The 13,123-nt window shown below is 38.6% G+C and overlaps 1 protein-coding gene across 1 annotated transcript; it reads left to right on the plus strand.

Annotated features, from left to right (window-relative positions):
- The first annotated feature begins 2,338 nt into the window (after positions 1 to 2,338).
- On the plus strand, positions 2,339 to 12,904 carry LOC119657647. The gene is made up of 5 exons (XM_038064654.1): positions 2,339 to 2,498; positions 7,767 to 7,893; positions 8,036 to 8,192; positions 8,261 to 8,447; positions 12,605 to 12,904. The coding sequence occupies exons 1-5, from the start codon at positions 2,410 to 2,412 to the stop codon at positions 12,771 to 12,773; spliced, it is 729 nt and encodes a 242-aa protein (XP_037920582.1). The 5' UTR covers positions 2,339 to 2,409; the 3' UTR covers positions 12,774 to 12,904.
- The last annotated feature ends 219 nt before the right edge of the window (positions 12,905 to 13,123 follow it).

A 13,123-nucleotide genomic window follows, 5' to 3' on the forward strand; every position in this document is an offset into this window, starting at 1 on the left:
AGGCCTTCGTTCAGATAACGCAGGTACCATTTAGCACCTGCGCCACTGAGACCTGTCTCTTTCCTGACGTCTGATATATTTATCTCAGACGTGCTTTTGTTTGTCCCTGCTTTTTGAGCATTGGTGTTTGTTGGTTGTTGTCCTCGCAGTATACTGGATCTACTACTTCATGTCCCGATTTCTGCCTTCTTGGGTGTAATCAGCTGGCTCTCAATATTTCGGAGATGTGCCTCCGCCTGGTTAACCAGTTTGTGAGTGGTACGGGGTCCCGTTTATTTGGACGTAGTTTTTTTGATTTCCTTTATTTTTGCAATATTACTCATTTGATTCCCACGAGTATGGGGTTATGAGGTCTACCGTAAAGTCAAACTTACTCACTGAGGTCACCAGGTACCAGTGAGGCTCCGTTCGAATGCAATCAGTTACCCCCGACTGCAAATTATCCAATGGATCTGCATGATACCCTGGATTGGGGGAGATGTTTTTTGACTCCCCAGTCTAGATCTGTAGCATTTTGTCAACTCGTACAGGGTGTGGATTTTACCAGTCAGTAACGGCCCATGGACAGCCACATATTGCACTAGAGGAGAGACAACTCACCTTCAAAGAGAGGTAGGTTGGCCCCAGGGAGCTATACTTCGCTTTAGTCTATCCTGCAGTGCACTGCTTGTCCCCATTGTTAGCATAAATAACATCAAGTTTTTTTATTTCATTAAATAACATCTACGTTTAGAAGAAGCAAATACGCCATGTCAATGTTTGTTTTAAACAACATCTTTTAAGTGGGTATACGGCTGGGGTTATTATTTTAATGACGGTATTTAGTTCCCTACTAATTTTAAGTTCGAAGGAGCTGAATTTCTTCTCGGACATCTTCTGGTGTTGAGACCTTTTCAGTAGTCGATTTCATTTAAGGTTTGCTGCGGATGCTGCTCTTCACAAAGATACCACATGGAGACAATAATCCAATTATACGATTACGATTCCAGCCATTTCAATAGACGAACTAGCATACTTCTACGTCGGCAGTTTTGGTACATAATTACATTGAAAATGGACGTCAATGGAAGTAATGTTGGTTATAAAATTCAGCTTCCAATGACATCTGGGGCTGTTAGAAAGTTTCAAAACCCGCACATTTCCTGTGAGAATGATTTCGTTGCGTCTGCAGACTACCTTCAATCGAATTGCAGTGCTTGGCTTCTTCTATGCAGTTTTCATTTAGGAGAAAGTATTAGTCTATGAAATGATACGGTTGAGGGAACTATACATGGTCAACGTACCAGGAATGGAGCAATCTAGGGTACCCATGAGCGATGCGAACCCAGGCGCTCACAGGATTATTTAAATCTCATCAAGAAGAGCCTTTGGCTCATAGTAGGAACACTCACTGATCATTGCAGGCCAAACTGCCACTTGGCTAAGGGAAGGGATATTTGCAGCTGCAATAGTTAATAGGTGCATATACTATAGCTATCAAAGGGATACAATAGTTCTTCTAGGATACAGTTTCAACTATTATTGTTCGTCATTATGAGTAACAGCGCATGAACCGATGTTCGGGCTAGGTAGGTCTAGCATGACTTACTGACGACTCCAAACATTTTGGTTTTGCGTCAATATCGTTAGTAGTTGTCTGACATATTGACCGTGACCATTGCCCCATCTGAGGTCTACCAAGTGTTCCTTTCCTATCGCAGACATTTCTCTAATAGACTTTCCGGGTAGGATCATTTTCATCTATGCGGATTAGGTGTCTATTAAGATTTTATTCAATCTGAATCTGATCTTCACTGCATAGGCAAATAATTTTGTATGCAACAAAATACAGTTAAGTAAATTAAGTGTTATCTATTTTAATTTGCTGTCTTATGAACGCTATATCTGTTTATTATCCTTTTAGAGCTATGCTATATATTTTTTTCTTTGATAGAGTAAATAGGCTATCTAGTATCGAATTTTCCAATTATTAATAATTAATAATTAAAAAGAATCTTTACCTAAACACGCTGTGTGTTTTCCTGAAGAAGAAGGAAAGATAAAGAAAACAGTTACGGGTTAAACGATCCCTTCAACAGATAAAACTCTTACCTTCTTCACAACTATAGCGCCAAAAACCATTTACCTCATCTTAAATTTTGTGTTAATATGTATTTCAGGGTAACGTACTTTTCTTGAAATTGTCGTTAAATTGATTTGATGATGACTAACTGCAGCCATTTTCTTCGCCTAACGAGAGTGAAGAGCCATAACGTAATCGCGTAATTCTTTTATCGTATTGTTCAAAATTGTAAACTGTGACAATAATTTGGAGTATATAACCGCCGACGACATTAGATTGTGTGTAGAAAACGATAGGTGGTTGCTTAGTGAAGATACGTGAAAGGACTCTAGAAATCAACGAGTACAATGTTGCGAAACTGGTCCTTAGTGGTGATCCTTGCCTTTGGAATTATTAGTTATAGTGAAGCCGTTCCTAAATATGAAACGCCATCAAAGTGAGTGCTTTAATTATTTTCATAGTTAGTTTTGTGGATAGTTGATAGTATAAAAAGCTATTGCAAATGCAAGTGCAAATGCATATTTTAATAAAATAAATAATTAAATAAAATGTCTTGTCAGACAAAACAAGAAATGTGGGATAATAGGACCCTTACAGAGATATTCCGCAGTTTTTTAACATTAGGCTTCTAGGACCAACTAGAAGAGAGTGAAACACAGGAATTGCACAATGGTTACACAAATTACTTTCCCCTCTGTTTCAATTTCTAAAGTATTCAAAGTTCAGTCTACCAGATAATATGCATCCAGTCGCTCTTGGAAAGCATCTTTCTTCAGTTCGTTATTTCTGGAGATAGTGATAATAAGACTAGTTTTGGCTGGTTTTCGGTAGCAGTCCAGGAAAAGAAGGGGTTACCACTTTTCTTTATTAGACAAATACCGTTTCGGGAATCATATTTTTATGCAAAAGACTGGCTACCAAAGTAACTCCAAAAATAACATTTTCACCTCAAATTAACGACATTCCTGATCAAAATGGCAATTTTCCCAATCAAATTCCTCAAACAAAATTGACGTTTCCAATTTAAATTCACGATTTTACAGATGAAATTAACATTATTCGAAATCAAATTCATGACTTTCTAAATGAAATTGTTTTTCCAAATTAAACTCATAGGATCAACTTATTACGTAACTTCGAAAAAAAACTATGTATGAAAGGCGGGAATATGGTTACCTTTTAGATTACGTAATAATTTGATTCTGTAATTTTGATTTGGAAATATGTTAATCTCATATAAAAAGTTGTTATTCGATTCGGATAAATGTCAATTAGGTGTAGAAAACTGTGAATTTGATTTGGAAAATTGTTAATTTCATCTGGAGTGCCGTTAATTGCTATATGTTACCTTCCACTAGACACATTTTCTTGAAAATGGTAAAGAAATGATTGAATATGCTTGTTGGCTTCCCTATTTTCATTGATTTGTTTAAAGTGCATTTCTACGTGGGTTCTATAGTTTTACCTCTTTGAAGTACATTTTTAGAAACCATTTCCCGATTACCATTTTTAGAATCAGTAAATGCTGTTATGGCTCGTGCTTTATTTATTGCAAATTTTTAACTAGCTACTACCATGGGCACAATGGTCGAGAGGGTAGAGCGTCAGCCTCTCAATCTCGTTGTTCTGGATTCGAATCCCAGCCGTCATGGATGTGTACGTTTTGCATTGTGTTTGTTCGCTGTTGTGAGTTTATTACTTCCGCAGCATTAAGTGTGAAGAGGAAGCACTAATAATATCTAACATAGGTAGTCCGATTTTTGGGTACTGTTTTATTACGATTAAAAGTTAAACGCTGGATTTAAATTTCTGGCAAATATAAGAAATGTAAGCTGTTTTTTTGTGTTACATATCACATGTGCAGTGTTTGGTAAATATTCTCCTTGAATGGTTGTTCTGAAATTTCGTCTGAAACCTATTTCAGGACAAAGAAAGTTTTTCTAATTTTCTGCTGTTCTATTCGGTTGTTCGTAGTCCATGCAGGTGCCTAGACTGTATATATACTTCTTCTCTAGAAATTTTGTCCAGGCATGGCAAGGTTTGTATCCCTTGATGAAAGCTAATAACTTCTAGTGGCGTTTTGCTGGTGCTACTGTATGAATCTGCACAAACAATATGATGTTGTGGTACCAGCGATGGTGTAGTTCGACTAGTGTCGAGCACGATGCTACTTTTAACTTAATTAAAGCTTAATTGCTTAGCGTCTCAGATAACTCGATATCCTAGAAGCTTGCTTTTGACGCTATTCATTTTTAGTCTGATTCACCTTGCCTTTTATCTATAGTTTTTTAATCGATGAGGCATGGAGGTCCAAGGGGTATAATGTGAGCTATGCCATGTAGACAAAATTCTAACATATCCTGGAACGTTAGCTACGACTTAACGAAAGCAATGTATGGACAGACATTCTTGTAGGTGTAACTGGACCATTATAATAAGGCAAGTATCTCTAAGGAAAGGGCTCTCTACATAATATAATAAATCGCCAAAGTATGCAAGGGGATCCAATTCCAAAGAAGAGCATGCAACCATTTATGGAACAACGAATTGGCTAACCTATGATTGACTTGTTACTAAGCCAGACGAGTAGCTCAGGGGTCGGCATGTAGGATTGACCAGGTTTATAAAGAGGCCTACAGAAACCTCAAGCTGGCTATCTAGCAAAGTGAGGGAGGATGTTGTGAGGCGGACGTAAACCGGTGGGGAGCTCCCATCGAATTGGGATGGGACGACTTACAGATCAATGCTGACTGCAAAGAACTGGGCTGGAGGCATATTCTTAAAAATTTATCACAAGATCTAGTCAATTCCTTTACCTGACGACGTTTCGTGAATGAATCCACTTCAAAGAAGTCTTTCTTTGTTAAAGATTCGTCCTATCCATATGCGGATTCAGATGGCATCTAGTCGTCCAGCTTACTTAATTGGGGAAAACGATTGTCTACTGAATTGTAGGTGCTGTAGCAAAGGGAGAAAGAAGTTAGTCATTACTCACTGATACAGAAAACAAGGGGTAAGGCATAAAGTGTATTATGCCGTAGAGCATTATGTTGATTTTAGTCTTTAAAGTTGTTTATAGGGGTAATTTTTTTGTTTCTAATTTTTGGCTTATCGAAACCTTTGGGCTTTGGGATATCGTTGGCTCTATCCTTCCTTCTTTCGCCTCCCATGCGCTGTTACGTTTCCTTTTGCAAACTAAAGTATTATTATGAGAATTTCAGTCATCATAATCACTGGTAAGAAAGTCTGCAATATTTCAGTAAAGTAATAGTACTGACATACCCATTTTGCTAGAGAAAGTGACCCGTTCACGAATAAGAAAACCGGTGTCCTTAAAATATTTCAGGCGAAGGTCGCAGAGAATGCCTCTATGACTATGATATTGAGCGTATCGGCTTTGTAAACCAGAGTATTAATTACTAGGTGACTACTAAATAAGAAACGAAGTAGAGACCTGGCAATCCTTTTAAATGTCTTAATCATCACAAATCACTGCTAAATGGGAAAGACCTACAATAATTTTTCATTTAGTTTAAGAAAAATCCCCGAAATTTTAGGATTTAGATAAGTGATAATAGCGACGTCAGATCACTGTATAAAAACTCTACAAAATGGTGAAAGGTCAATTTATACCAACCATTTGAGGCGTTGCTAGTACTTGTTATTACTCGCACCAAATTGTTTACGAGGAATTTCTACTACAGCTACATCTACAGCTAAATCATGCTTCTCAATGCGGTTTTAAACATCCAATTGAGATTCAGATCGATCTCTACTTCTTTGAAAGATCTTTTTAATTTTTTTTTAAATCCCTGCGAGGTCCAAATCACTCGGTGGTGAAAAACTTGTTTTGATTTCTTCTAGAAATAATAAGCTAAGAAGCTTGTGGAGTGTACAGAAGTTGATGGTCACCGGCCTTAGCGACATTAATTTCAAGGACAATGATAAAAACTAGCAAGATAAGCCACACAAGGTATTGTTGCCATTATCTCCTAAGAGGAGCAAACCACATCAACCGCGCCTACGCGCCGTCGCAAACGGTGCAGTGAAATCTGTTTCAGCTCTTCCTAGGTTTTCTGAATAAGTTTGCACTTTACGTGTATAGTAATACGCTACATATTTCTTGTCGATAACTCCAAGTATAGAATGCATAAAATTTCACCTGAGTAGGTGATGTGATATTACATCACTTTTTGAAAAAAAGTGATATTGAAAATTAATATCACAAAGATCACCTTTCGTTACCTTAACAGTGCATGTAATGTTATCCTATTCCTATAGTTAAAAGTTAGGGTATCAAAAACAAATCCAAAACCCGCCACTTGAACGAAGAAGAGCGGTGTGATACATAGAACGATATATACAGTATTATTCGATGATGTTTAGTGATGTCTTACAATGTGATATCACACCGGCATTAACATTACGTAACACTATATATATATCACATTTACAACAGTAATGCATTTCATTATCACTTCTATGTTGGGTGGCGATGCAGTTATTTCTGATGTTAATGACCTAATATCAGGTTATTTTGGATTGTCCACGGTGATTTTACATATATGTATCACCTATCCATCTCTCCAGGTTCAAGGGTGAAATCCAATTGTATATTTCTCGTTGCAAATAGGGGATACAACAAAGCGAAAAGGAGATATACTAAATAAGTGGGTATCAACTCTACCATTATTGTAACTTCTTTCGGGTTCAACATTGATATTGAGTTTTTTCTGCCCAAAAGCTTACTTTAGGTTTAGGTACCATGATTTCTGCATCTACCAACCAAGTTTTGCAAACCTTCTCTAGAAAATTATATCTCAATCGCAAACGTACAGCGATATCTAAACGCATGAGTGGGGCTAGAGATTCATTAAGTTCATTTAATTGAACCTATGGAATACAATCTATTCCGGTTTCAATTTTGTTTTGGTTTGTCGGATAGACCAGCATCAGCACCCCACCTTTCGGGTTGCCCGCCTTTTTCCCGAAAGCAACTATTCTTAAGCTTCGCTTCACATCCCATTTTGAGATTAAAGTGTGGATTTGACAAGCCTTTCAGATGTCGCTGGAAGGGTTTCTAGGCGCTGAGAACTGTCTTGCTCTGATCTTCGTTTGTGTTATGTTTGGGGATTTAGGTATTCCCAGGGAGCTTCTCTTAACTCTGTGGAAGCCTTATCGATTAAAGGTTGAAAGGTGGTACCGTTTGAGCTTTGGGGAAACTGTCTTACTTGCGTTTATGTAAATGACATGAGAGGAACTGAAATGTCAGAATGACCTCTTCCCCTATATTCTCTAGCTTGGCTAGCACAGAGGCGTATAAGTGCATGTTTACGAGGTATTCAGATGGAAGCAGACCATCACGGTCAATTACCCTATTTCCTTTAGGCTTTGGTTTACCTTAGTCCTCGTGGTTGATTTCGGTCAACTCAGATGGTCTTTGTGCCAATCCTTACTTTCAAGAGTCATAACATAAGTCCAAACAAAGGAAGGCTGCGGATCTATTTGTCGGTTCCATATGGGTTAGGGTTTCCATATGGGTCCATATGGTTTAGGGTTTCAACATATCGCACAAAAAAACACACAAGGTGGTGACAAAGCGCTGAGGAAGCATTCGTTGCATTCTCATTTAAGATAGGAAGTGAACTTTGCTTGTTAAAGAATATTGAATTTTGTCCTTATTTCTCAATTTTCTACGTTGCAGACAGTACGACGCCAGTCAGTGGAAAAGGTCATATTATAACGACAAAGTAAACGAAACTGCTGCTGCGGAATCTAGTAACGAACGCATTCAGCGATTTGGATTTGCAACCGGATATGGAGGAATAAATGTAAGAACTGCTCGCAAACTTTTGGACATACACTTGTAACTTTTAGATTTTTAATTTTTAATTTGAATCCCATCCCATAACTCCTTCTGGTAACCTCCAAGATGCAGTGTTTGTGTGATACAATTTTTTTATTTTAAAACAGGGCTATCCAAATTCTGGAACTGGTGTTGCCTCTTATTCGCCAGTTAAACTAGACCTTGGAGGTGTTGTCCTTGGGACACTTCTTGGAATTGGAGCAATTTTAATCATTCCTAAATTGGTGACCGTATTCTCTGGTGGCTACGGGCAGTATGCAAGAAGTATGACTCCAAAACTGACGAATGAATGCTTTTGTTAGAATAATATTTAATTTTTTGACTGACAACAGGTACAGATGACGAGATGAGTACCCTTACCGAGATGCTTAACAAAATTGATGAGGTGTTAGGCCAGAATAACATTGACTCGACAAACTGTATGCAAAGAGCTGTCTGCGCTTACCTGAGGTCAACTGAGTCAAGTGTTAAAACCGGAGCTGCAGACCAGATCGACCAATTTGTGCACACACTGTCAAGGTAAGTTCGGCAAATAGCCAAGAATTTAAATTTAAAAATAAGAACGTGAAAAGATCGATTGTTTCTTGGTGAGTCTTTGTGGTATGAGTAAGTAATCATACATAATCGGAAACATGCTACCAAGCTGTGATGAGAGAAAAGTGGAAATGTTTACAATTGTTTGTGTTGGGAAAATGAGTTCGGCTGTAAAAATACAGATTTATGCATACTTGGTTGCTTATTGCATCCTCAAACAATGTTGTTTCGATCACTTTTTCGAGTGGTATTTTCGGGACATTTGTCTTCAGACTAATTACAGTGTCAATCTTCAAGATGTGAGTCAGGATGTGAATGATATTTTGTGCGGGGAGACATGGTTTTTTGAGAAAAACTTTGAGGGCTAGTTCCACACATATTCATAAATAAGAGATTTCCAACCAAAGTAAGATTTTCATTGATTGCTTTTGAAATTCAAATAGGATTAGACAGTTTAGGATTTGAAGAAATTTTCAGACACTACCTCTATATGTCTGAATATTTTCAATTCAAATCAGAAGGCATTAAAATTCCTGCTTTGCCGCCTGATAACTACCTTGGGGCCTTACGACTGCACTTTTTTGCTAGACGAAACTGCATTGAATCGGGTTCGTGAATTTCTACCAAACTGCGGAAACTTAACGACAAGGAGAACAATACCATTCGCTACATTGTTTCAATCAGTGAATCTGAAATCCTCTAAGCTAATATGAACATTTTTTTGGCAGCTTGATCCTTAGTTTTGATTCCTCATGATGAACGCCATACCTCAGCATCTCCACAACTATACTCTTTGCGCTCACGCTCCTTCCTAGCGTTTGGTTCAGATTTCCTCTTTCCGTGGTGAACCTTACACATCCCTGCATCCAGGCTAATTTGGCGCATCTATAATGTGAAGCGATGTATGTAGATACTACCTGCAACAACTACCGTGTCCTGTAAGGAACTGTGCGTCCGTCGACCCTTTCAAGGATGGTCCCATTTGTTTTGCGAATGACGACCTTTTCGTATTACTGGGTTCTGTGTGCCTCCCTATACGTCTTTCGTTGTAGGCTAAGTTCACGGTGGCCAATACAAGTATTGCTTCATCGGATGTGGTTCTAAAAGCACTGCCCTGTTGGTTCAATACTTGGTAGGGATGCCATCCCTGCCTGGAGTGTTGTTGTTACAGATTCTACTGCATATTTCCCATAGTTCCTCCTCAGTAACTGGAGGTACCATGGGTTCGTTGAACTAAGTCACCGGTTGCCTTCCGCTGCCCTGATGGTGAGAAAACAGAGTGGAAACAATTTTACATTTAGAAGGCATGGGCAGGTCATCTGTTTGAAGCAGTTCCCTTTACTTTTTCAAATGATTTCTTTTAAGCGGTCCTACAGTTGCCTGTGTGCCTTCTTTCGACCGGGTTTTCTCTGAGCCTCTGGTAAATCGCCTCCCTATCGCACTGTCTCAGAATAAGTTGTGATGGTGATCGCGGAAGTCATCCCCTTTACGCTAGTTGTTAAGGAATGTGAAGCCACCTACAAACGCCAGGGAGAAGACTAAAAAGTGGAGGTTCCTTATGAAAAACGACTACGTGTTTATACTAAATGAGTAGAACTTCTATGGAAAAATGTGTCAAGTGGCAAATGGACTGCACTGTCATCGGCAATTTAGATCCGGACAAATCTGGGAAGACACGATTTCTTGACTGTGAGTTCCGGCCTGAGTCTAATTCCCTGGTGATGTGGAGGTATTTAGTTGGAAGTCCAAAGGCGTTCTGTTCCGGGAGTTTAAAGGTACGTGTTTTTATTTTTTGATGGCTAGTCTTAAAGTGATAACGTGGCTCTTTACTCAGAAGGGCGCAGATATTTTTTTATAGTGTTTTTCCTCCTGGAATCTTGGGATAAACTTTAAACTCTAATATCTTCGTTAATATTGAGAATTTCGAGAAAAGGGTTTTAATTCGTGATCACTACTATCGAGGGAGGGTTTGAGCTTCAAAATGGTGTAAAGGTTGGGGGGTCTGGGTGCCAGAAAAATTGCTCAAATTCGGAGGAATCATCGCAAAAACTTGAAACGTTTATGTCTCCGTTAATGTTGAGAATTTCGAGAAAAGGAGCAGTACCATTTTTCACCCATTTTTCAGCCATTTCATTATCCTTGTGTTACCAATTGTTTCGAATAAGTAGAACTCACCTTTCTCGTGGTGCTTTGAAACTGAAATCACGATTACACTGTCGGCATGATCCGGTGTTATGGCGTCCTTACTAACCGCATGGTAAAGACAGATCACTTCTGTGTATTTGCCAGGCTGCATCGTCTGGAAAACGGCTAAAGCTATTGCTATGAAATTCGGTGAAGATATATGGTTTGTTAAACCCTTTACAGTGAGTGGTACGCGTTTGCTACTGAAGTCAATGGTATTCCGTAATAAATACTGCATAATAAAATTTGCTCTTACATAAAAAAGCCATAAATCCGTTCTGCCTGAACCGCTCACTTGGACATTAAACTAAGGGATGGATCATTTAAATAAGCCAGCAGCATTGTGTGGACCATGACGTGGTGAGCAGTGTAGATAATGGCGAGGGACGGCCTCTGCTGGCTGTGAAAAGGGGTTTTTAACGCACATCAAAAGGATCTATTATGCATAATTGAAGTGAGCAGCAGGTTCCTACAGTTATTGCTGTATGTCCGCGCAATGAGCTATCGTGGATGATCATCTAGTTAGACTTCAATCAAGCACAACTTAATATGAGAGACATGAGATTCCGGAATTGGTTTCCACTGAAGGGAGCCGTAAGTTATCAGTCGGAGTAAGAGTGATATTCAAAAAGATCTAAACAGTAGATTAGATAGGGTATACCTCCCATAATTCCAGCATTTCAAAGTAAATTATTGAGCTACAAAATTACTTTGACGTGTCTTGGCTCGTATTCGTGCCGTGTCACCTTTAGTCCTCGGTACAAACACATTATTTGGTACCCATAATGCTTTCTTGTAATCCCCTCCTTCGAAACCATTAATGTTTGGTTATCAGGAATGCTTCAAGCTTTGAACTAGCGTCAGGCCATTGAAAGAGACTTATTTTCGGAACAGGTCATATGTTTTCCGACACTGGTGGTTCAACCAAACTGTCATCATAGGATTGGCAAATAATAAAATTTCACCAAGAGGCGAAACCAGAATGTAAGCCAGTGAAGCTATATGGGCAAATTGGTTTTAACTTCAAAGTAGCAACGAAAAGTTGTCTCAATAAGTCGAATATGAGGTGGGGGTAGACGGGTGACATGCCTATTAAGATACCTAGCGTGGTGTGGATGAATGATAAGGCAGGGATGAGCCGGGTTTCACAATTGTCAAAGATTTGTTAGATAGAGGAGAAACGTCCCGAACAGTGAACCTCGTGGTATGAATACCAAAATACCCTAATCAATGGATCGTCGTGGACGGAACTCCAATGAGAGTAGTAAATATTTGGAAGAATTTCACTAGCAGGTGACTGATATAGTCAACCAAATGATTGATCTAGATTATCTTTTTGGGGCTGTGATGGAGAGGTTTACTTTCAAATCGCTTAGTCCTTGACGTTCTCTCATCATACCCAAAAAAATCCATTCATTTCCTAGAAGACAAGAGGAATAGTGGTCTGTGACGCCCTAGGTTTTCATCCTTTCGTCTAGGACAGTTTGAAACGAGGCTGTTCAGTGCCAGCGTGAAGATATATTGTTGTGACCGCTTGAAGGTACCCTTGTGCATTAACAATTCCAATATAATTATAAATGCTTCCATATGATCTTCTTGGCCCGTTCTGCAAACTTTCCTTTTGAATGAAAATGATTCATCGTCAAAACTTAACCCAGTCAGTCATTGCCTTGACTACGACAAATTCCATTGCCATCAGATATTCCCCTCAAAATAGAGACATCCGAAAATAAATTAAATTGTTTATAAACTTTAAAAATAAAATTCTCGGTAGTATCTCAGTGAAGCCCTCTCATCAATGATCGATTGTTTGGTTGAATGTGTGTGTACACTTGAAAATGGCTGAGTTTTCTAGACTCACTCAACGTCTTAATTTTTCCCATGATTTATTGTTTTCATTATACTCTTTCTCGCCATTTGTTTTATTTGTTTTATTAATTGTTTAATTTTATATTTAGAAACAGCCTGGTGGACTACATGCTAGATGGTACGGCTATCAAGGAGGCCCTTGAAAATGGGAAGAATGTCAGTGGTAAGGAATGTGATGTGATCTATTCGCAGTGTCCTCTCGATTCGACGTCGGCTATGAAAATTGTCACCAAACTTCTTCCCAATAATTCAAATTGAACAGTGATTGAAGAGCACCAATTGGCTGTCTTGAGAGCGAAGATCAGGAAATGAAATTGAATTTATTCGTAGTAAATACTGTGTTGAATAAAAAAAATGTATTTAATGTAAAATAAAATGTGTTAAATGTATTGGTTGTTGTTCATATATTTTTTAAACCTAATGGATGAGAGTTCCACCAGATCCGTTGACTTATTTTCTGGATAACACTAGGTTTGGGGTATCTTTGATTTGTACATCGGTCTAGTCAACGAAATGGTGCCAAAACTACTTCTTTCATAAAATGACATAAGTAAATAATCTACTCTAATGAGAGGCTTTAGTCAATTGGCTCAGCCCTGTCCTGGCTG

The sequence above is a fragment of the Hermetia illucens genome, chromosome 5 (assembly GCF_905115235.1).
Source record: "Hermetia illucens chromosome 5, iHerIll2.2.curated.20191125, whole genome shotgun sequence".
NCBI classification, from domain to species: domain Eukaryota; kingdom Metazoa; phylum Arthropoda; class Insecta; order Diptera; family Stratiomyidae; genus Hermetia; species Hermetia illucens.